The sequence below is a fragment of the Ambystoma mexicanum genome, chromosome 2p (genome assembly GCF_040938575.1).
Source record: "Ambystoma mexicanum isolate Mex_15411 chromosome 2p, UKY_AmexF1_1, whole genome shotgun sequence".
Classification (NCBI taxonomy): domain Eukaryota; kingdom Metazoa; phylum Chordata; class Amphibia; order Caudata; family Ambystomatidae; genus Ambystoma; species Ambystoma mexicanum.
Window position 1 is genome coordinate 1,215,252,766 of NC_090923.1, and position 25,349 is coordinate 1,215,278,114.

At 47.1% G+C, this 25,349-nt stretch overlaps 1 protein-coding gene across 2 annotated transcripts in view; it reads right to left on the minus strand.

Moving 5' to 3' along the window:
• Nucleotides 1–24,080, minus strand: part of SLC35A2 (solute carrier family 35 member A2) — a 335,702-nt gene extending 311,622 nt beyond the window's left edge. For both annotated transcript variants that reach the window (XM_069645480.1, XM_069645479.1), the window contains exon 1: nt 23,945–24,080. In XM_069645480.1, coding sequence (XP_069501581.1) covers nt 23,945–24,008 — 64 coding nt within the window. In that variant the 5' untranslated portion in view covers nt 24,009–24,080. The remainder of the gene's footprint in view (nt 1–23,944) is intronic.
• Between the last annotated feature and the right edge of the window lie 1,269 nt (nt 24,081–25,349).

The window sequence follows — 25,349 nt, forward strand, 5'->3', positions numbered from 1 at the left end:
TTACTGTTCATCTGAACCAACAGGGCTTTTCCTTTGAGAACAGAAGAACAGGCTTGTAGGGCATGACATGCTACTCCCAATGCCCTCCAACTGAAGGACTGAGTAACCTGCCAAACCAACAATTCTTGCTGATGCGATTTGCCTACCACTGCCCCGAACCATCCATGCTGGCGTTGGTGGCCAAAATGGACGTCAAGAGCTGATGCAAGGGAAAACCCCCCAGAAGGTAGTCCAATTGAAGCCACCACTGGAGAATGATTCACAGCGATGAGGGAACCAGGATCAAAGCCTCAAAGCCCTGGTCTTCCTCCTTCTAGACTTTGTGGAGATGACATAGCAATTATTCCCATATAAAGGCAAGCACAGGGGGACTAGGAATATGCACTAGGCCATGTGTTACTGCACCTGCATGAACTACCTTGCTGTCTACTTGGACAAGGACAGAAGGCCCCTCAGAGTATCCTGTAATCTGGTTGCTCTGCTCTACAGGAGCATGACCTTCCCCACTGCGATCTAGAAGTGGGCTCTGAGGAACCAGAGATCTTGCATGGGAAACAACAGATTTTTTCTCTGTTAATGAAGAACTCTACTGTCGCCAGGACTTTGCATTTACAGTAAACATGCTGGAGAAGAGGTTCTCTTGATGACGCTTTGTTCAACCAGTCGTCCAGATAGGGGGAATACTTGAATTCCTTTGTGGTGAAGACCCTAGCAACAGACTTCAGGCCAAAGAGTGGAGCTCTATTCTGGAGTGCCTCCCCACCCCACAGAGAGTCTCAGAAATTGATGGTGTTTGCACCAGATGGGGATGTGGAAGTAAGCGTCCTGAAGGTACAGGGACGCTATCAAGTCTTTGACTTGGACCAGGAGAATAATTCTTTGGGGGTATTCCATCTTGAACATTGTGACATAACCAAGACCAGACCAGAAATACTGTAGAGTACACTTCCCGTCCCTGGTCTCCTCTGGGCACCCTCTTTAAGGCCTTCTTCTGGATCAGGTCCTAGATAGCTTTAGACAGGCCCATACAGGCCCATACTTGTGACCCTTTTCCTGGGTAGTGGAATATGAATGGTCTCTAAGGGGCTTTGGACAGACACAACTCTACTTGATAATCCCATCCTATGATCTGGTAGACCCAGTCATCTTCCGATATTATGAGATGCTCCTGCCAAAAGTGTTTCAGGTAGCCCCCGACTGGCCTGGCGTCAGGACTTCTGTGTTTTCGGAGAGGGAGGACATGGGTTTCTCACAGCCTATATTGGCCTGTCATTTTCCAGACATCAGCGAATGGCATAAGCAGATTGTATTGTTTATTTTATTGTTTAAAGCGCAAAGCGCGGCCCAAGCGTTTAAGCTGGCATGATTTCACACTAGCCGTCAGAGGATAAGCAGGGCACACAAGTAGGTGTGGGGTGGCTGTGCTGATGTAAGGGGACAGGCAAGCGCATACATCAGGAGGGTAAACAGTAAGAAACACTAGGCAAGGTAATTCAGAACAACGGAATAGGAAGAAAGGGCAGACTTCAATGGTGAACAAGAAGGAATGGGAACGATGCACTGGACAAACAATAAGGAATCCCACTAGGTGTGTGTACACAGGTTGGACCGGATACTAGCCACATATCTCAGGGAAGGTCAATGCCTCTGTGTAAGTTACTCTTACAGGCACCGTACCCTGCAAGTCCATGGAAGGGGGAGCACAAGTGTCTTCCGTATCTGGACCCTAAGGCACAAACAAGGAGTGTACTTACACAAGACAAGCCGGAGTGGTTCCAGCCGGAAAATACAGTGGATGCCTTCTGAGGGAACAGAAAGCAACACATGGTTCATGAAATACACTATAGACTACAGGTAAAAAGAGACAAAGGATGGGACAGAGATTGCCTCCTAGAGTATAAGAGCTAATCTCTGTACAAAGAAATACACAGAGGGACAGATGCAGACACCATACAACACTTAACAAACACTAAGAGCCCTAGCTCCACCAAGCCTCAGGCCCTGCGCTGTCCCTAGCATTACCAGAAGGTTACATCATCCTCAGATGTGATAGAGTTAATGCCCAAGGTGGCGGCATAGTGCTCATCTACAGGGGCTCCCTCCACATCTGACGCACTAGCACCTCCACTAAAGGCAACTGTGAAAGCATCACTATCAAACTAGCAGCAGCATCTTCAGACTCCATCACCATACATGTTATATACCGCAATGGACACCATTGCACCGCCACTCCTTAGAAAACCTAAACCCACAGACCAAGCACTGCGCACTAAGAAAAGGCAAGCAGAAGCTATTTAGAGCAGAAATCCATCAGAATCCCTAAAATGGACCTACAATAAGGTCGCCAAAGAATACAAGCAGGCCATTATAAAAGGCAAAAACTGAAACCTATAATGCCAGACTATACAAAGCAAACTCTAACTCCCAAACTATTTTGAATACTGAGAGAACTTGAAACCCCTAACAGAACCCCTTCATCAGTAACCAAAGCCGAAACTTGGTATACGAACCTCCAGAATGCCATGAGAAATAAAATATGCCTTTAACAGGAAATAATTGCAATAAAACAAAGTGAAAGCAGCCCTAGCAACCTCCCGGCCCTGGTTAGCACATATGCCATACCACCCTTCCACTTCAGAGAAATCTCAGAATGGGAAACAACCAACATTATTAAAAACCTTAAACCATCCAGATGCATAGGAGCCATATGCCAAGCTCCAATCATAAAAGGCTGCACAACAGGCCTAGTCCCCTTCATCACCAAATTCATTAATGATTCATTCGCCACCAATCTAATACCAACAAGCCTCAAAGAATACTGGCTCCTCCGTTTGCTAAAAAGAAAAAAACATCACTAGACCCTACAGCACCTAACAATTACCTACCCATCACCACAGTACCCTTCCTGCTTAAGATTTTAGACAGAGCACCCTACAACCAGATCCAATGCCATCTTGGCTCAAATCACATTTTAGGAATGTGCCAATCTGGTTTCAGACCCGGGCACGGCACTGAATACGCCATTAGATCTGAAAATACAAATGGACTCGTTCAGAGATGAAGGCAAACCGGCCCTCCTCCTCTTATTAGACCTTTCAGCAGCGTTTGATTTGAAAGGCCACAAAACCCTTTGCCACCACCTCACTTCAGCCGCCAATTTCTCAACTGAAGCCACCAGCTGGATTGCCTCCTTCTTAGAAGGCAGATCAATTGGAGTATTTTCCGACACAGCTAGCGCTGCACCTATCCCCATCCCTTACAGTGTACCTCAGGGCTCTTGCGTATCCCGATCACTTTACAACATTTTCCCAAGCCTTTATTTGTTCTCTTGGACGATTTAGGCATCTCATATATCAACTACGCTGACGACACACAAGTACTCCTACCCCTGACAGGTTCTTATGACAAAGACTCCATGATGCTCAACAAAGTATATACCACCATCCAGGCATGGATGGCATCCAACTTTGTCTGAACAAATAGAAGAACAAGATTTTGCTAGTAGGCTCACTGGCAGTGCTAAAAACAGCCCGCAATTCTCAGCCTTTAGAATAGACAGAACCCAGATCCCAGTCTCAGACTCTATCAAAACCTTAGGTGTATACGTGGATGCATCGCTCTTCCTCAACAAACAAGTTAGCGCCATTGTGCCCTCATCAGCTTACACAGCTAAGCTCATCAACTCTGCAAGACAATTTCTCACTACTGAAAGCTGCAGGACCTTTGCCAGAGCCATCACGGGTGCAAGACTGAATTATTTTAACGTCCTACTTGCAGGAACCTACAGAAGGAACCTAAACAAACTACAAGTAATCCAGAATAACGCCCTGAGAGCAGCGCTGAACATCCCAAAAAGGGAGCACATCTCAGCCGCATGAAAACATGCTCATTGGCTACCGATCAGAGAAAGAATCATTGAAGACCCTTGCAATCACACATAAATGCCTGAGCAAAACTGCCCTACAGTACTCACAGAAAATCAAAAGAGCAAAACCCCGACAGGTATCCAAGATGCCTCGAGGCCTTCAAACTAGCAACAACAAGAGTGAAAAGAGCCAAAGGTGGAGTGGTACGATTCCCCTCGGTTGTGGTAAACCATTGGAACGCCCTTCCCGCAGAGATTAGAGCTCAGGAATATTATTGGGCCTTCTGCAAAGCACTGAAAACTTGGCTATTCGTCTAACCTCCCTGTCTATTTGTCTAAATGTGTTTAATTAAGCTCTGTATAATGTAACTGGTCTGGAACAGCACCCTGATGCCCAAGGGCTTAGGCGCTTTACGAATAAAAAAATGTAAATAAATAAAAGGGGAACAAGAGTTCAGAACAGAAAAACAGAAACTAGGAAAGTCGAACACTATAGCATGGAACTGGCGCAAGGTAACCAAAGCAAGGAGTTGGTACCAGGAAAGTGAGGCAAAAGCTGGTATCAGGTAATAGAGATAGGATACTGGAACAAGGTGACTGAGCGGGATACAAAATAGAAAAAACAGAGACTTACTAATAGCGAAAAGCTGAAAGCAATTAAACGGCAGAGCAGGGAGGGGGCAGGACTCACAGGCAATGCAAGACTTAAAGATGTGGAGAAACGCAGCAAAGGAGCATGAAAGAGTCATAGGAAAAACACAATGCAAAATACTCTGCAAGGCAGAGAGATTCCAAATGGGTTACAGCTGCACAAGGTTCAGGATGTGATGCAAGAACAAAGGAGCTTGAGGGAGTGGCAGTTTATTTTTTTTTGAATGTTTTTATTGGCATTTGCTTAGTTACAATTATGCATTTAATTTTCCACATCGCATGCCTATGCTTGTTAATTACAACTGTCAAACATTCCCATTTTCCAGACAATTCTTCAACAACAAATAACCTTTAACAACTTCCTACATGTGCTTGTGTTCTGCACATTGTTCTTGGGGAAAGCGCTTCAGTGTTCAGGGGGGTGGTTACCTGTCCCTAATCACAGTTGGGGGGTGTTTGCATATCGCAGGGGTATGATTGTCTGGGCGCTCTTCAGGGAGGGCTTATCATTGGATGGGTGAAACATGTCCCATAGTAGTGCTTTCCATGCCACACATTTGTCAATGCCATCTGGCTCTGATCTGGTCGCTCCCTCCACCCACACCTTGGTCTCCGCCTCTGCCCACCTTTCAAATTCTTTGCGCCACTTTCCATATTGCGGCCCAGTAGGTGTTTTCCAGGCCATGGCAATGGTTCTTTTGGCCAATATACAGGCCAGGTCCATGAACCTGGTCACGTGTTTGTGCTTGCTGATCCGGGGATAGGCACCGAGCAGGCATTCCTTCAGTGACAACTCATAGCTCTTTATTCCTGTTTCACTGCATGCTCGCTTTATTCGTACCCAAAAATTGCGCACCTGCACACACTCCCAAAACATATGCAGCATGTCAGCACTCTCACCCTTGCACACGGGCACTGGGAACTCGCTTCCATTTTGAACATGGCTATTCTGTGTGGTGTCATGCATGTGCGGTACAGCACATTAAATTGTATTAGTTTGAAGCATTGGTTACTGGATACGGCTTTAGGAAAGCCCAATATTCTCTCCCATTCCTTCTATGTTATGGTTGTGCCTACATCTTTTTGCCAATGCTCTTTCAGCGATGTGCTTTTGGGGTTGGGTGTATCTATCAGAATGCAGTACAGCCTAGATGTCGGTCTACAGCCATCATTCAGATTGTACATCAGGGTCAGTAGCAGGCTCTCTTGCGATTCCTCCGGCCAACCCTCCCATTTTTCTTTAGCGGTTTCCCGGACTCTGGGGTACCAGAGAAATTGCTCACTCGGTAGCCCCTCTTTTTCTTGTAATGAAGCAAATTCCCAGAAGGCCCCGTCTTCATATTCATTACCCCATGTATATATCCCCATCTCTTCCCATTTTCTCACTATTGGCATGTTTGAGTCGTCCTTGCATGTGTCGGCCGCTATCGGCACCTCTGGTGAATTGGGGTTTACCAGTTTTAGTAGATCCTGTGCTCTCTTCCAAACCCTCCTGCCAAGTGTTATCAATAGCGGTGTGTGTTGTGGGCCCTCACGTTTGACTCATAATACTTCTTTCAGTTGGGTGGGAGCCACTAGGTGTTGTAGTAGGTCTGTTTCTAGGGTGGGTTCGTCTGCTAGTCATTTAACTACATGATTAAGTTGGGCCGCCAGGTAATACCTTTCCAGATTTGGGAGTTTCACCCCGCCCTTATCGAACGGTAAGTACAGTATTGCCAATGAGAGCCTGTGATGAGCAGTGCCCCACAAAAAGTCCCGAAGCAGTTTCTCTAGGGAACAAAAGAAGGATGCTCTTATGTAGCAGTGCACTTTGTTGAAGAAGTACAGGACCCTTGGAGGATAATCATTTTGGTGAGGGCTACCCTGCCCAACGACGACAGTGGCAGTTTTGACCAGAAATTCATGGACCTCTTCAGACCCAGCACCACCTTAGCTGTGTTGTGTTCATGCATTTGATCCGGTGTGTGTCTAATGTTCACCCCCAGGTACTTGAACGTGTCCACCTCCCAGTTGAGTCCCACCGCTGGTAGTTCAACTGCCTTCCCCTTCAGCCCTACCAGTGGAAATATGCAGGATTTGGTCCTACTGAAGTGGATCCCGGATACTTTCGCATAGTTATCGAGTATGTTGAGGACCACCGGCACGTTCAGGTGCGGATACCTCACGTACAGCAGCACGTCATCCGCATAAAGCAACAGGAGGTGTCCCTTCCCCCCTACCCAGATACCAGCGTCCAGGTGCTGCTTCCTAAGGTACACTGATATGGGCTCTAGACTCAGTACATATAGCATCAGAGATAGTGGGCATCCCTGTCTTGTCCCCCTCCTGATGTCCCAAATAGTTGACACCAACCTCCCGTTTTAACCCTGGCCTTTGGGTTCGTGTATAGTATTTGCACCCATCGGATGAATCCCTCTCCAAAACCAAATTCCCTCAGTGTTGCCACCAGCCATTCCCAAAATATCGAGTCGAACGCCTTTGTGGCGTCCAAGGAGAGTATAGCATACTCTTCTTGGGATGCCGTCGTTTGCTCAAGTACATGTTGCAGTCGGCGCAGATTCAGCGCTGTGCTACGCCCTGGTATAAAGCCGTTTTGATTGCCGTGTATTAAGCTGCCCATTATTTTATTCAGGCGCTTGGCCAATTTGGTGGTTAGGATTTTTACGTCATAGTTTAGCATCGCTAGGGGGCGATATGAGTCGCATTCGTTCATTGGTTTCCCAGGTTTAGGTATTGGTATGATTAGGGTCTCCCTCATGGATTTTGGCAGTTTCCCGTTGGTGTATGCTTCCCGGAAAACCTCTAGCAGAACCGGTGCGAGAGTTGTCTCATGGTTTGTTGAATTTTGGGGGAGGGGGGGTGGAGTCCGTCGCTTCCCGGTGTTTTACTGGAGGCGAGCAATCGGATTGCTTCGGTAATATCTTCCGCTGTTATTTCAGCCTCTAGAGATTCCTTCTATGTCGGGTCTATTTTAGGAAGGCCAATCATGTCCAGTGTATCTAATATATAATTTTGTGGCACCTGGTGATCATGGCTGTACAGGTGGGAGTAGAATTCCCGGACGTGTCATTGATTTCCTGCTGCGTTTTGTGTTTTGTGCCCGTAGCGTCCTTGATCTCTGTAGTTTGGGATCACGGGTGCTCTCTCCTGCACAGGCACGCCAGCATCCTGCCTGGTTTGTCTCCCTCAGCGTGCGATTTCGCAGTTTTCACTGCAAAGTCAAATTTGGCCATCCTCCCCCATGCGTCCTGGCAGTCCCCTCTTAACTTGGCTAGGTCCACCTCCTCTTCCCTTGTCCCCCTTGTGTGTGACTCTCTTGTGTTTCCTCCTCCAGTTCAATTCTCAGTGTTCTCCGTATGCCCCCTGCGATTGCCTCGTCCCTCACCACAACCTTCATTGCTTCCCAGATCGTGCCCCATCTTTCAACACTACCTACATTCTTTTCCACATGTTCCTCTATTTTTTCTCGCAGCCCTTCCGTGAAGGCCGGGTCCGTTAGGGAGTCTGGTGCCATACGCCATACAGGTATGTGCGGTCTAGGACCCCGCGTTCTCCAGTTGATCCTCAGCGGCGAGTGGTCCGATATGGACTTGCCCAAGTATTTTGCTGAGTCAATTTACGTTTGGTACCCCTTGGCCACAAATATGTAATCTAATCTTGTGTGGAGTGAGTGTGGTGATGAGTAATAATAACCTTTGTCTGTGGGTTGCAGCTCCCTCCACACATCTACTAGATCTAGGGCATCTACTAGTGTGTTCAATGCACCAGTTGTGGCATCACTCTTGGTCACCACTGGTCTCGACCTGTCTAGTTCCCAGTCCCCGACACAGTTGAGGTCCCCTCCCCATATAAAGAAGCTCTCGGGGCATTGGGCTAATTTAGCCCCCAGCATGTCTAGGTGTTTCGGGATCCTATGGTTGGGGAAATATGAGTTTATTATGCAGACCTCCACCAGCTCAATGCATCCTCTCACTATTATGTACCTGCCTTCTGGGTCTGCCTCCCAGCCCAGCAGCTTAAACAGAGTTGCCGGGTTTATCCATCTGAGCACCCCTCTGGCGTATTTAGAGTAATGGGCACCATAGCACTGCCCGTCCCAGTGTTCAACTATTGTGGCCATGGTTTTCTTGGTCAGGTGGGTTACCTGTAGCAGTGCGATGGCCACCCTCTTTATGTTGAGGAAGGATTTCACCTTATTTCTGCGCATTTATGTCCCCAAACCTCGGACATTCCACGTTATCACTCTGAGTTTGTTGGCCATTGTGGTGTGTGAGTCCCCCCTCCACCCTCCCGCCCTCCTGGTCTCTAGCCAGAGTCCGTCCCCAGATAGCCCCAACCCCTACCCCATAGTGTAGAGTCACATTCACGCAATTTTGGACACAAACCTCGCTCCGTGTAGGATTCCAACTGTCACAACTTCTAAACCAAACTATAATGAACAAACTGCGCTCAGCTGCCACTTTCCAAACGTGGCCCTCGAGCGCCCCCGCAACTGCTCAGCCCATCTGGGCTTCGACGTGCAGGCTATGGCGTATCAGCAACTGGCTGACGCCTGACAATTCGTGGGGTGTGTGTTCACTCCGTTCGAGAGTCGAGTCTTGCTCCCGCTGTTTGATGATACAAAAAATGACTCATTGTTCCGTGTTGCTCACCCACGGAATTGCTATTGGCGAGTCTGACCTGCTCCCATTCTTCTCATGGGCCAACTGTTGTTCATGTGTTTGCCTCTTGACCATCGTCCATATTATTGTTTTCTAGCCACATTGTGGCTGCCTCCGGTGTTTCCAGAAAAAACGGCGTGTCCCTTGTAGAGCACTTTGAGCCTAGCCGGGTACATTAACATGTATTTGAGGTTCAGTTTCCTGAGTTTAGACTTCATAGGGACAAATTAGTTCCTTGCCCTTTGTACTGCTGGCGTGTAGTCCGGATATATAGCAATGCTTGCATTGTCCCGACGTATCTCTCGGCCTTCTCTGGAGAATTTTAATATGGTCTCTCTGTCGCAGAAGTTTAGTATCTTTGCTATCATAGGGCGTGGATGTGATCCCGGTGGTGGTCTCTTCTGCAGGGATCTGCGCGCCCTCTCTACCACAAACCCTTGCAACAGTAACTCTGCCCCAACTTCCTGCAGGATCAAGTTTTCGACGAAGTCCGTCGGTTTGGACCCCTCCGTCCTTCCGGGATCCCCAGCAGACGTATATTGTTGCACCAGGTGCGCCCTTCTGCATCCTTCGCCCGTGCCTCCAACGCTGCATTCTTCCTTTCTAGCTCCTTCATCAGCTTTTCTAGGTCTTTGGTGGTGTCTATTGCTTCCTTCAGTTCCATTTCAGCGTTAGTGACCCTTTCCGTAAGGTTGCGGACGTCTTGCAGCATCAGACATCAACTTTAACCTCTTCATTCTTGGTGTCTATGAAAGCTCTTAGTACCACAATTGCCTCCAGCACTTTCCGTCGCCATTGGTGGCTTCCTTATTTGGTTGCGTTGGTGGCGCTTCTTGGGTGCTGTGCGGTTGGCCTTTCTGTTTGGCGGCATGAAAAGATTCCATGATCGTGGCCTGATTCTTGTTCTTAGTTGTGGGCATGATTTCGTTGTCGCCTGGCAGTGTTAGGATTATAGCGTTGGTGTTATGCTTGCTCCCAGTTCGTGCTGCTCTCCCACCAATGATGGTTAAGTGCCACCCCTTCATAAGGTGCGTTGATTTGTATGTTAAGGCCTTGTGTTTTGGGGGATATTAACTCGGGCTATAGGATCTCCGTCCCGTTTTGCAGCGTCACTGTTCGCCTTCTCTGTTTTGCGTGTTCTCCCTTGCCGTTCTGGGTCGTCACTGCATCACAGGCGCCGTGTTATGGGGGCCCCCCGGCGCCCAGCTGTTCACTTGGGGTGCCTTCGGGTCTAGGTGATTTTTTGGGTAGCCACAAATTGTAGTGGTGCAGCACTGTTGCGCGTGGTTGCAACGCTCTATGCGATCCCGTGTGACTCACACAAGCATAACATGGATGTTGCCCTTTGCGTCGCTGTGGGCTGCTTACCACCAGCGCTCACTCATGATGTGTAGTGGGTGCAGTCCGAGTGGCGTGTTTCTCCCCTCCTGTGTGGGGGTCCCTCAGAGTTATTTGTGCTCAACTGCCGGGTTGCCAGCTTGTTTTGTTGTAGCTTTCGTTTGATTCAGGCCTCACTCTGTGGGGGTGCAGCTGTGGTGTGTTGAGTTGAGTCCTGCGTGGAACTGCCCCACATTGGATGTGTCCCGGGTTGAGGGTTCCAGGGTGTCCTCTGCCTAGGCTGGGGCTCCAGTCCCTTGTCGTGCTCCACTGGTGCGGTAGTCTAATCGCTGGTGCCTTGTGGCTCAGCTACTCAAACTGGCCCGGTCGTCTCAAGGCCCAGTAAGCCTGGTGCGTGGGACGACCTTTGTCGTGCTCAGGCGTTATGGTCCGCTTGGTGCTAGGCCCCTCTTGCTTCTTACGGTCCCCATGGGGTGGTTTCAGGTCCTCCCGCTCATTACTGCAGTGCCGCCCGGGCAGTGGGTCGCCTGCACAGTGCCAGGTACTGTGCTCTGTTCCGTGTTTGTGTTTGCAGTAGGGGTATCTCGTTGCAGGCGAGCTCCAGTCTGGCCAGACCCGGGGCTGTACGGCTTTGCTGCCTGCAAATCTCCAGTGCGTTGGCACGGTGTCCCGCTTCGTCCGCGCTGCTCCTTCCTCTGTCCAGTGGCCTGCGCACTGGGCTGGTGCGTCGGATGCCTGCTTCCTGGATTTGCACGCCGCGCTGGTCGTGCCCCAGGTCCGGTGTGTGCAGCCCATCACAGTCGCCCTATATCATGCAGCGTGCAGGGGCATGCCTGCTGTCTCGGGCAGGCGACGGAGTTTGGGCACCTCTCTCGCCTCGGTAGCTGATGGCGTTGCCTTCTGCCGAGTCCCGGTGCGCCGCGCCCGTCCTCTTGTGGTCCCAGGGGGCTCGCTGTTTCGCCGAGTTTCACCACGATCACTCTTCCGATTTTTGGCCCAACTGCAGTCGGAGGTCTGGCAAGTGGTTGCGGTTTCAGTGGGTATGTCCGGGAGCGTCAGGATTTCAGTATTATCCGTCTTTACAAGAATCATTGAGGATCTCGGCAGGAGCTCCTCTTAAACATGGCCTCACGCCATGAGCCCAGGCCACGCCCCCCCCCTGTGGCAGTTTAAAAGCAGTTCTAACAGGGCAGAAAGCCTGGGTGGAGCTGCATGATTGGGATCCAAAGAATCAGTCACAGGTGTGGTAAAAAGAAATCTCTGGAATGGAATTTGGGAGAGGATCCAGTGCTGATAAACACCAGGAGTTTTAGTAATGAAACAAAAGCACAATAATTGCCATCACACGCCGACTGTTTAAGTGCTTTGAAAGGAGTCTTTGTGCTTCCCGTCACAGTAAAACCAGCATGCATGCAACTCAGATTCCAAAGAGTTTCCAGATTTGGCTCCCGGGTTTTCCAGGTATCTTGCAGGTGCATTGTGGGAGTTGAAGTCCACGTTTTCGCATATACAGATTTGTAGAGTTAATGTTAATGAATTAGGGTCTTCTCCGGAGATGGTAGAGAACACCCTGCAGGTCTGCAGACAGCGCCACCCAGAGGCAGAGATGCAGAGACATGACAGAAGCGCAGTACTGTGAACTGTGTTCTGTGCATCCACTGGGATTGGTCTATGGTCCGGCGCAGTTGAAAAAAGGCATGTTTTGAGAGATTTACGAAATTGGAGAATTATGGGGGCATTCCTAGTCAATACTGTGATTGAATTCTATAGGTTGGGTGTTGAACAAGAGAAGGGTTGTTTGAAGGCCCTCTTTTTGCAGAGTTGTTGTGATTCAAGCAGGGTGGTTCATTTGCTGCATAAGGAGTGTGTGCCACCAGATATGTAGAGCTTGGCTGCTAGGTATAGTGGTGTGCTACTCGTGACTGTTTTGTAGATCAAACATGCAGTCTTGACAGTATCCTGGCCTGGAGGGAAAGTCAATGTAGTTTGCATAGGATGTGGGTGATTTGGTCAAATTTCCGTGCACCAGTAATAAGTGCTGCAGTGTGGTGGGCTGCTTTAAGTGGACCAAAGTGAGTGGCTGGGAGCCCTTTAAGGAGGGTATTTCCCCCACATCAATGATGTGCAAGACCCCAAGGGCCTGCACTATGGTCCAGATGTCCTGTGGCAAGATGAATGACGATTTGGAGGTAGGCTGTTTGGGCCTTCTTAGCTACGCGTTTCTGGAAGGACAGGTTGCTGTCAATTGTGAAGCCTAAAGATTTTGTTAAATCCAAGATTTGCGGATTCAATCCTTCTAGGTGGAAATCATTGAGCCATTGTTGGCCAAGTTGTTGTTTAGTGAAGGGACCGATGAGGACGAATTTGGTCTTGCCAAAAGTTTGAGGTAGGCAGCTGACATCCAGGACTGGATGATGGCTAGGTAATCACAGAGATGACTGATGTACTGTTGGCTCTTTATACTCCTGTACAAATTAGTATTGTCTGCATGCATGGCGATATCGGGGTATTTGAGGAGTGTACACAGATGTTCCATGGAAAGGTTAAAAAGGATCTGTGAGGGGATGGAGCCTTGGGGCCTCTGCATGAAACTGGGACTCAGTCAGAATGCAATGTGTTCATCTGGACGTCCTGGTGTCTGCCCAAGAATTAGGAGGCAAACAAATTTGGGGCAGTGCCAGAGAATCCCATCCTGTCGGTGAGGAGGGAGAGACCAATGTGGTGCTCGACTGTTGAATGCAGCTGTAAGGTCAGAGGCAGATAAATCCTGGGGCACTCATGTGGCCTCGATGGACCTCTCGGCAGCATTCGAGAGTCGACGGCAGAAGACTCTGGTTGAAGATAAACTCCTGGGGGCTGCTCCCGGGAGGCCTGCTGAGCCTGCTCATGGGTTTGCACGAGGAATCTGGAATCAGGGTGAGATTAAACAAAAAGAGGGGGCTTATCCAGAAAGATCGATACAAACTCTGGTCTGAGGCAGGGGTGCATTTTGGCCCTCTGCCACTTTAATGTATACCTATCAAACATTGTGGAACATCCAACACTTTTGGCACTCATCTCTCCTAAACTGGGTCTCCTAAGAAATATCCTGTATTGCCTACGCCGAAGACTTCCTGCTTTTTGCCAACGTGCGGACAGAGCTGCAGAGGCTCCGATCTGCCTTTTCAAACTACACCAAGGACAGCGGACTCCTAATACATCCGGCAAAACAAGAATTCTCGCGTTGTCAAGGGGCCAGGAAACGCAGCAAATTTGGATGGTTCTTTGAAAACACCAAAATCGTGTGCAATCCTACTGTTGTTTATTTGCAATTTCATATTTTGGCACAGCCATCGCAATTGAACGTTCGCCTTTCCCTCATCGAAAAGGCTGTTCAACCAACTGTAAAGGTGATAGAAGGTTTGCTTGCTTTTCAATTAAACCAGCGATCAACTTCTATGAAGGGAAAGTCGTCCCGAAGTTAACATACAGGATGGAAATGTAGTCAAAAGTCGCCTTACAATGGCTGGACAATAGAGGGTGCTATGTGGTGACATGTGCTGAATGTACCCAACGCTGTCCCATTGGCAGCAATTCGATTTGAGTTAGGACTACTATCATTGAGGGTGCAAGTCTAGTGGCAGCGGTTGTACTTCACAAAAAAAAGCTGCCCAATAGGGAGGTCACTGTACGCAGAAATGAAAACATGCATGGAATTGAAAGGCACTTAGGTGTGCAACATAGAGGGAGGCATCACCCAAAGGGAGTACTTTGAAAGTATATTGAGTGAATTGAACTTAGATATGGAGGCCTTGATTCTGAACACTGAGAAAGTTACAAATGCACTCTATGATGGGGATTGGATAAGTACAATTGACTCCTTTCATGGCTATCCATCTCTGAAGCATTTAGCCCACCTATATAAAAAGAGGGGTTGCTGCCTCCTATCTGAATCTGTTTCCCAAACGCTTCTATAGATCAATCCTTGTGCGATTTCACTAGAATCTGCTGTCAACGAAAGAAGTACTTTTAAGGAGGGGAAAGACTGCTATGACGGATGCAACGTGCAGTTTTTGCAAAGATAGTATAAAAACTGTAAAGCGTAAAGCATCTAGTATTGATCTGTAGAGCCGTGAATGTGCAAAGAATGGCTTATTTTGAAAAATTGGTTGTCAATTAACTGGAACAACAATGAAAATATGTGGAAAAGGCGCTTAAGCAGCTACATTACATCAGATGGGTTAGCTGTGGCTGCGATTTTAAATTCCCTGCACTGAAGCACTTCATAAATATACCATCAGATGTTTGCACTACAAATGGTACACCTACCTAATCACTTCTTATGACATTTTGCAACTCAGAGATAGGTTGAATATGTCCTCGAAATCCACATAACTGATCGTACTTCAGCACTTTGAAAAGTTAGCAGGAAAAGTTTAAATTCAGAGTTGTGACATGGGGGAAATTTTAATGTTTAACATGACCGTGTTGCGTTTATGGTAAGGTTTTAAAACTGGCAATGAGAATGAAAGGAGTCACGTTTTTTAACTGAGATCTTTTAAAAAGGGTTTCCTCTTTGAATATTCTGCATGAATGTTTTGTAAAGGTTTTTTTAAAACCATACACAATAAAAAAAAAAAAAATTAAGTTTTAAAAAGAGATGAGGCGGCACGAGTCGCCCTTATTCTTGATTTGAAGGCCATCATCCACCACCTGGATGCAGCGGTGTGGCCTTTTGTCTGCAAGAACACTGAGCTGGTAGCAATTCAGCTGTGAGATTTCGGCTGCTTAACCAGTGTCCCCTCGCCCAGCAGGGACACCGGAGCCATTTATCCATGATCTGCATGAACTTTGTGTGAGGAATCCGACCATCCGCACAGTGGGTGTGCACTCGCCTGGGAGTTTAGAAATTGAATGATCGGAGATCATCCTCGGAAAATGTGTGGGGCTAACCCGCACACATTTTCCTATGCTCGCCGCACAATAAACACATAATCACCTGCACTCTTGGTGGGCAAAGTCTACAGCGCAGTCCTCCTGTCATGTTCAGTTGGAATGTGACAGCCAGGAGTACATGAAAAGAACAAGAGGAGGAGGGCAACCTAATTAAATATTGAATGCGCCATGGATCCGCCCCATCATTTGTCCGCCTGCTGGTGGCAGCACATACTGATGAGAGTTTATTGAAGCAGGCCTGCCGAAGGTCTGGTGGCAGGACTGACAAAGGACAGGATACCCAACACCCTTTTGATATGCACATGTGTCAACTTGAAGTCAGCTCCCGCACCTTAGCATGAAGGGCACTGAATGCCATGTCTGGGACAACTGTTTAAAATGGTCCTCCCCGCAGGGGGATCCCATTCAGGAAGGTACGAGTATGTGATTTGATGGGGAGAGAAAGTCTGTTCTTGCCATAACTTCAAAGGAGACCTGTGCTTTGATCAGGAACCACAGAGAGCTCAATTAACCAGAGAGACACTTTGATCCAGAACAGACAGGAAGATGGGTGGGACTTAGTAGTACATTTTGTCACCCCTCATGCTGCAAAGTACTGTGTTTATGACCTCACGCATAACAGAAGATGGTTGGTGGGGACCCAGGATTGGTGCATTAAGGCAGGCTTGCACCAATCACTGGGGCCCATTTGGGTTTAAAAGAGGATTGAGTCCTTCTTTGGCAGATCATCAGATGACTTCTAAAAGGAGTAAGAAGGACTCCTTGGACCCTGACTGAAGGTACAGTCTGCCTTAGAACTTCTGCCAGTGAAGGAAAGCCACAATTTCCAAGAGGGAAGCAAGATCCCTTCCCTAAACCTCTCCCAGGGAACAGAGGGAGATACCGAACTGGGAGGACCCATTCAGCAGCTCCAGAACCGGAACCCAATCAGCACACAGCGTGCCCTGCTAGGTTCTGCCATCAAGCTTCCTAGGTGAGAAGTGCCAGAGAGCCTCTGAACAAAGGACAAGGCCGTTGCCTGCAAACACTGTCCTCAGCTTTGGCCGTCCACCTTAACGGACGACACTAGCCCAGCGAAGAAGCTAGGAGGAGTGCCGCAGCAATCATCAACCAGCATCATCCATCTTTTAAGGACATTTTTGAGGCAGTCGACCCCTCAAACCGGGAAAGGCTGCACCACCGACTGCCGTCACGCTGCAATCAAAGCCGTCCGAGACAATTCTTGACCCCGAGCAGCCGTGGAGGCCAGCCTGCAGCCACCCGTCCAGCCCCGCTTGTCGAACTGCCTGCCGCCCGTCTTTAATTCTGTCGCAGAAGCTGCAAAGCGCCCTGAAACTGACTCAACCCTGTCAAGCGCCAAGAACTTCTATAAGCACAAGGTACATTGTGGTTCTATCCCCATGGTCCTTCTCCGAAGGCCCCTTGTGACATTGTCTGACCCATTGCTCCCTTGGTGCTGAAACCAAATAACCTTGAACACTTAAGACTGCTTGATATACCGACTACCTTCCTGTCAGTATCCAGAGGGCATCCCTTTCCTTCGTGAAACGGTCTGTCCTTGGTGTTACTTTACAGGGTGGGTTACATTTTGTAGTGTACTAGAACTGTCTCTTATAATGATAAATTAGATATTTTTATATAACCTTTACTGGACAGTTCTTTTTATCATTGGGTAATATTGCTATATAGACCTGCAGCGAGGGCCGTACCGGGCGTAATGGGCCCTGAAGACCGAGTTAACGAGGTATGAGGGCCCATAACGCCCGGTACTGCCTGATCTGCAGGTCTATAAAGCTATTAGAACACCTTCACTGTTTAAAGTTATATAAATGAGACATGTTTAATTGAAGTACAAAAAAATTATAAAATGGTAAATAAATGTTGCAGACATTTTTTGTACATCAATTAAACATGTTTCATTTTTTTATCGAATGGTAGACTGTGCTAGGGTGAGAGGAGTATTATAGTAAAGTGGAATCAGGTGTGGGTGTGCCTGTCCCCTGTTCTAATTAAGTTTACTTAACTACGCAAAAATGCAAGATAATAAACGTTTGCAAGCTCCACGTGTACATACATTACATTTACAGCCACTTCATTTACTTACTGCACTTCAGAAGTGCCTGCAACATTTCCCCTCATTTCCTTGCTGAATATAAAGTTTTCCATACGTTCCCGTTACAGTGCAGTTCATGTCATCCCCTTTTCCGTTTCAAACGTTGTGAAAGTGTTTCCTTTGCTTTCATTTTCTTCTTTCATGTTTGTCAGCCTACATGGACACGTTGTTCTAGGAACGTGTATTTCGGAACGGAAAGTTAACTCTTTCCGTTCCGGAACACACGCAGACCAACGTCCACTTCTGTAGACTTCCCCGCTTGCCCACAGCTCTGCAACTCCTTGCAGCCCGAACTACGGGCTGTAATCAATCTGCGGGCTATACCATTGCGTATAGGCCGCAGATTGACCAATCCGCTAAACGGGACACTCGCTAGGGTGTACTAATTGTATTTTCGCTGTGTTGCAACTAACCAACGATCCACGACATTGCGTAGATAGGCCTGCCATTTCTTCCACATTACTAAAATTGGACAAGGGTTTAGAATTGACTTGTGTTTGCAGTCTGTTCGGATCCCTTCTGAAGTAGAGGTGTGGGGCTGATTGATGGTTTAGAAACCAATATTTATCCCTGGACCACTGGTGCCCCGGAAGTTGATTTGTCACACGTTGCCCATTAAAGCTCTGCAATAAGAGGCGGAGAACAGAACAGCTTAGGCGGTTGGTTGCCCCTGCAGAGGCAGGACACGTTTTTCAACGGAGTCATACTTCACTGTGATCTGTTGGCATGGTGGGGGTTATACCCTCAGGGAGGGCAGGGATAGTAAGGAGAAAAGAATAAAAATGGGAACAGGGGGTTCCTGGGAAGAGATGGATGATCTCACAAGTAAGTACTAGGATGAGGAAGTAATGGTTTTACAAACATTAAAGAAAGGTAGTTATCCATCGGCATCCCATCCATAATACTAATTCTTATGCTACTGCCCCATTCTCTTGTTAACAAGATTTCATTTTAATTTTCAGGAAACAGGCAGCTTTGTATACGTGTGTCAACAGAAGTCAATGTGTAGCCTTTCCTATCATCATTTTGATGCAGATTTATTTTAGTACGTACTCAACTTACCCATTATTATAATGCGCTGTAGAATCCTGAAACATATAGTAGTTTTTGCTAAGTGTTACATTGGGTTTAATCCTGGAAACATGAACGTTTTGTTCTGATAGTGCCTTCACAGTGAAAAGCTGTAGCGCCACACTAAATTCTAATAAAATCAAAGTGAGAATGAAGACCAGGGGCAGACTTAGCACTCGGAAGACAGACAAAGGCTGAGAGGGCCCTCCCGTTCCTGGTAAACCACCATCGCAATCTCTTTACATCAGTCACAACACATGCGCATCCCTCCTTGCTGGCAGCCAGGCACAGTAGATTAGCAAAGAGCTGTATTGGAGCTTGCTCAAAGGGCCCGGGTGAACATTTGTCAGTGCTCCTGGGGGCCCATTTCAATAGGATTGTCCCCCCCTTACCTACAGTTAGCAATGCCTTAGAAGGGGATTTGCGTGATTTGGCCGTGGCAGAATTGTTCGTGGCGGAATTGACTGTAGTCAATTTTGCTGCAAAACCATTTTGCTGTCGCCAAACTCCACAAATCTATGCAGCCCCCAACCCCTCCCCAATACATCCCCCACCCTCACCCCACTTACCTTTTGCACGTCTGCTTCCTTCTGACCCTGTGGCGCCAGTTCCATCCCTCTTACACAGGTTGGATCCAACGCTGCAGTGTCCCCTTTTCTCTTTTTACTTTTCCCCTTCCCAGGTCTCCAATCCGCAGGGAGCAGGGGAAACCACAGCTATCCCCCCCCCCTTCCCCCAAGGCCATCACTACCAAACATGGGGAGCGGGGGACACCCCTGCAAACCCTGATCCCCATGTTCGGTAGTGATTATCCAATTTGATCAAATGGTACACCTGCCCAAAATTAGCCAGTAACATTCCATCAATTAAAATCCGATCAATTAAAAATCAAATTGGGTTATACCTTAAAAAGTACACAAATTCACATTAGAACCCGACCTGACATTATATACATTGTTATAGAAATAAGTCAAGCAAAAAGACATGTTAAGCTTTATTCGTCACCCTGAATGCAAGATTGCAACAGCAAGCTGCAAAAAGTATGTGGACCTAAAAGCAATCTCATTTGGTTTTAAAAACTGTATTCACAGTGGAAGAGAATGCAATATAATGTTACAAGTTTCAGACATTATTTCACACAGCGTTATGCCCTCCCCCTCGCATTTATTATCACCCGCATTTATTATCACCCACCATTTGCATTTTAAGGGACAACAGTCTTTACACCCGGCCACCACCGTGTATGGGTCATCAAACTCTAATCCGTTTGTTGAAATGCTAGGTTGACACAAAGCTTAACCTGCGGTGCGGGGGGGAGTGGGTAAGGCGCTGTGCTTCCCTGCATTTTAAACTTTCACACGAAAAGCGTGAGCTGGGAAGACAGAAGAGAAAAGACTGGGCTTATTCCTGTCCCAAGCAGGCGGTGTGCGAGACACGGCCCATGAAATTGGAACAGTCCCTCAAAATGCGGGATGGTTGGCTACTCTACAGACACATCTAGCCCTGTTCCCCAAACTTGGGTTTCCTCTGAGCTTGTGTACCTGCCAACTTGGTATAAGGTGAACAAAGAGAACTCACACAAAAAAGGATTTATCACCAATGTGGATCTTTTTGGCCCATTTCAATACAACCTCATCTAAGTGGCTGTATTTTAATAGTTACCCTATCTATTGCCGCTGTGACTGCATATAGGTGGGCAAGTGCCTCCCCACATGGCATAACAAATATGCTCCGCTTTCCCTCCCTTACCTCCTGCTTTCTTTTTCTCCCATGCATCATTCTTTTTCGCCTCCTCGTTTTTCCTTACTAGCAATGTCCTCTCTAATATCCCAGTATCTCTTTTTCTCTTAATCCCCTCTCCTGCTCTTTGAGCCACTGTGTTGTCTGTCCCCTGTGCTCACCTCATTACCTTAATCCTCCTGCCTTTTTGGTTTCTCCATTTCAGCCAAATGGTTCTTCACTCACTTACTTCCCTTCTCTTACTCTACATTTCTCTGACTCTTTAGACCTCCTTTACTCCCCATCCTCCTTACAGCCATAAAAAAAACCCTGCTGTATTTCCACTCCCTTTCATCCTCTTTACCCTGCATTCCCCTCACTCCTGTGCCTCATTAACTATTGCCCCAGTATCCTGCCCCCTGTATTCTCTATACCCACTCACACTTTTACCCTCAACTGGCTCCCTTTAATTACCACATCTCATGCCTTACCCTCACCCGCATTCTCTCCCTCGCGCTTCTGTCCTCCTTAACTCTCCACTCCCCTCAGTGTCCATGTCACCTGTCCCTTCTCTACCTTTCTGCATCACTATGCAGGGTCCTGTGGAACTGGAGGCGATATTGAGATGGTGGGTTAATGTTAAGGGGTCTTTCAAGTGCCACAAGAAAAAGTTTTGTTGGGTTTAAAAAGGTTTGTAAAACAAAAAAAATAAAAAATAAAAAGATTCTCACCTGAAATTTGAAAGTGGGATAGACCTTTTGAGCCAAGTCACACATTCCACAACGCCACCTAGTAGCCATTGCTTGAGGTTCATCCCCAGTTCTGAGCCAAAACAGCAAGGCATTGTGGAATGCGTGACTTTTCTCAAATAGACTATCCTACTTTCACATTTCAGGTGAAAGTTTTTTTTTTCTAAACCTTTTTAAAGCCACGATAACTTTATTTGCCTTTTGAAAACATGGCCAAATGCTCTAACCACAAGGCTGCCAGGACTATACTGCACTAATGATCCCTAATAAGGATGACACCAGGTATTTCCATTGTTCGGACAGCCTTGCAAAATGCCTTTCTTGAGTTGATTAAGCTATGTATAAAGTAACACTGCCATCTAAGACAAAGACAATTTCTTGGAGAAAAGGTTTACATTTGGGCTAATTTCCATATCCATAATGCCTTGTTGTTGTGGCTCAGAACTAGAGGTGCACTTCCAGCAATTGCTACTAGGTGGCATTGTGGAATGTGTGACTTGGCTCAAATTGACTATTCTACATATAACCCCTGGTATGTTTTGAGAATAAAAGGTTAACTCCTTAAGTCTGTGATGTTGAATGACATTTCAAGTGTGTGTGGTAAGAACACCGGTGCCATGCACAAAATGGATCTGCCTGCTGTGGGAATTATTGTGTCACACTTACATTGTGACACTGAGCCATGCGTCAGGCTTAGATAGAATTGTGAAGATTAGCCACGTGTCACATTTAGATAATTTGTAAAATTAACCATGCACATCACTAGATAGAATTCTGGCGATTAGTCATGCCTCACAACAGATAGGATTGTGTAGATTAGCCACATAAAGAACTTGGCGAGTTGCCTATGTAATAACCACCCTGCTCCTACTTCCTCAAACACACCGCCCAAACACTATGCACAACCCCTGGGCTAGCCAACCTTTACCCTAACAAACATCCAACAAAAGTAACAACCACTTACAACAAACAAACCCAGTCACTGGACCTTACCTGTACGGACACAACAAGCCAGTGTGCACAACCTTAAATACCCGACAATCTCCACATCACACAGACACGCCCCAACATAACAAACAGTCACGCAGAAAACATCCCAGGCATTGGACCTTACCCATATGGATACAACAAGCCAGTGCGCACAACCTACCATCTGCAAGCCAATGCACACACCGGTTTCTCTTGGTTCTGGACCTATTCCATCAGTCAACCCTCACTAACCAGTCTGTCCTCTTTCTTGCAGAGCCATGTGAGCACCTGGAAACTGCCCTTGGGTGGTTGTGGTGCACATTATAAATCAGCATAACAATCACCTCCTGTAATGTCCCTTTCCATAGCCCATGTTACTGCCCATTGCGTTGAAACCTATACATTTCCAACATTACCTTCAGGCTTCATCATTCAATATTACCACCATTGACACCAAACTAGCGAGGAGGCCCAGATGGCTAAACACAGACAACTGGAAAAACCAACTGTAGCATTTGTCCCTAAAGTTCATCATTGTGCAACTCTGCGCTCTCTGGACTTCGCCTCCATTAAATGCCCACCTGAAGCCCTCTGTTATTTTTGCCCACTGTCCCCTTTGCCTTAAATCTGCCACTGATGAAGACCATAAGCAAAACAAAGACTCTGATTAATATGCAATACATGCAGGGTGATAAGGTGATGTCTCCTGGTTATTGTACAGCACAGGTACACTGAACCGATGACTTATTTTACAGCACTGAAACAGCAGACTGCTGACTGTTTATTTTATTTGTAGAGCGAGGCATCTGGGGGCTTAACTTACAAGTTTCATAATTACATACGTTATATTACAGTTTACAGAACTGTATATATTTAGATTAATTACATGTGGCACGCTTGCATCATTACATATATACAAAAGGTTCAGTTATATGTGGGTATGTGCGTACTGTAATTGCAGTGCCATTTTGCAAAGTTGCATAGAGCTAGATTGATTACATGCAGCAGACTTACATAATTACAAATGTACAAAGGTTCAGTTATATATGGGTCTGTGAGTACAGTGATTACAGTGCCAGTGAGAACAACTCAAGGGTGGGCAGTGTCATGGGGGATCTGCTACTTTCTTGCTCTTGAAGCCAGTTTGACATTTATTGACACCAAACAATAATAAAATTCGTTACAAAATCTTGTTTCAGTGATTATTTCTTATGTCCTAATATTGCAATTTAACAAGAAGGGTATATGGAAACACTTATGTGTGCACAATTTTGTGCTCTGGTGGTAATCGATTTGTCTGGCTAGTAACGAGAACCTGAAATTTCATTCTCAGCGTGTACTATATAATCTTTCTACTCTTTTGTCACGGAAACTATACATAAAATTACACAAATAATGTTTTGTGCTATAGCAAAGCGAAAACAACCCCATTTCTCATGTTGCCCAGTCGGAACACTATTGTTTCTTGCCTGTACTTTTACTCTGCCACAGTATGATCCCTCTGCCCCTAGTTAAAACCATATTGCTTCTCTTAGACACGAACCCCCTACCCCCTAATTTCCCGCTTGGTATCTTAGTGCATTGCGCGACACTCCATTTCTAAATTGACTCTCCCCGCGCCATTAATTGGCGCAGTTTCGCCATGCTATATCTTTCAGGGTAGTTTTTGCTCTTGCCCCATCAGGCAGTTCTTTCTGTCTCTCCTTTTCTGCAGACCCGGTCCTCTATACTTTTTCTCCTCCTGTCAGTCTAGTCCCTTCTCTATTTCCATTCCTCCCGTCAGTGGAGTCCCTTTTTTCTTTCTCTTCCCCGTTCAGTGTGCAACAGTCCATGGCTAGCAATCATGCCTCAATGTGGGTGCCCCGGTTCTCACCTTCGGTCTCCCTCCGATCCGGCTCCATAATGTCTCCCTTCCCGTCCGTTCCGGCTACTGCCATGGTGGGGACGGCGTGTCCCGCCGAGGATCTCCTCCTCTTGCGGCGTCACCTCGGCAACCACTTGCTTCCGCCTTTTGCGTGCCACGTCACCGTCGAGTCACTTGCGGAGCTCTAACCAGCGAGCGTGTAGTAACGCAGAGTGGTACTGAAAGCCAGGGAGAATCGAACCTTGTTGTCAGTGGGAGGACCGTACGGCTGTAGGAGTGGTACTCTGCGTCCCCGGGCTGTGAGTGGTCGAGAATTTCAAAGGAGAGGGTGAAGGGATATGGTGAAGCCGATCCAGCCAGGCAGAAGTATTTGTGCTTAATACATGCTATGTACCAACGTTCCCCTTTCCATTCGGCAGTAATTCTGGGATTTATAGTCTTGGGTTTGCGAAAACCTAGGTCTAATCCCCGGAAAGTTCAGTAAAAGTTAGGAATGGACTAGTATCAACCAAATGCAATGGGGCATGTTGACATGTATGTAAAAGTCTAAAACGAAGAAAAAAAACATAACTTGGAGATTTCACCTCTTGTGGGGTTGTGGGGTTTGGCCCGAGCAATGGAGGCTGGCCTGAGAAAGAGTCATGGCAGTCAATTGATTGACTGAGTGAAGTGAATTTACTGTTTTTCCTTTTAAGCACAAACTCTACACCAAATATACTGAAAATGGTTCACATTGTTAGAGAAATACAACTGTTGCTGACTGTAGGATCTTGTCTCCAACTGAAGAACCGCAGATGGAGGCAAACATATCTTTGCTTGTTTAGAGATTTGCCTCCCTAGCCCAGGCAGTAGTGCCAAGAGTCAGTGACCTTGTGCCTCGCAGGTGATTCCTCCCCTCACTGCTGATAGATTTTCCATCCAGAGCACAATGCAACATTTCACTTCATGTAGCGTCGGGGTTTCAATTGCAAAAGAGGCTGCTAATTGTTTCAGGCTGATTTGTGTGAAAATTCAGTTCTTCTGGGGTCCATCAGTCTCTGGTCCTTATGCAACCCGTACGAGGGTCCTCGGCTTCTGCTGCTATTGTCAAGCTCTATTACCACCGTGTGTGTTATGTTGGAATCCTAGGAGTGAATCAGGATCCTGGGCTCCCGAGCAATAAGTGCTGGTTTAGCTCTGCATCCTGGGGACTCTCACGATTCCAAGTGACACACTACATGCGGCCTCTATCCGTGTTTAACTCCCTTTGCTGCACTCACTGCTTACCCCCACTCCCATCTTATCTGCAGCTACCTTGTTTGACCTTTGCTGGATCACACATGGCCTCATCCCAAACGGCAATGTGCTCTCCCTAAGCCCCCCTCTACTCTGCTCATCTCGCAGCATACACAGCAAAAAGGGAATCAAGCTTCCA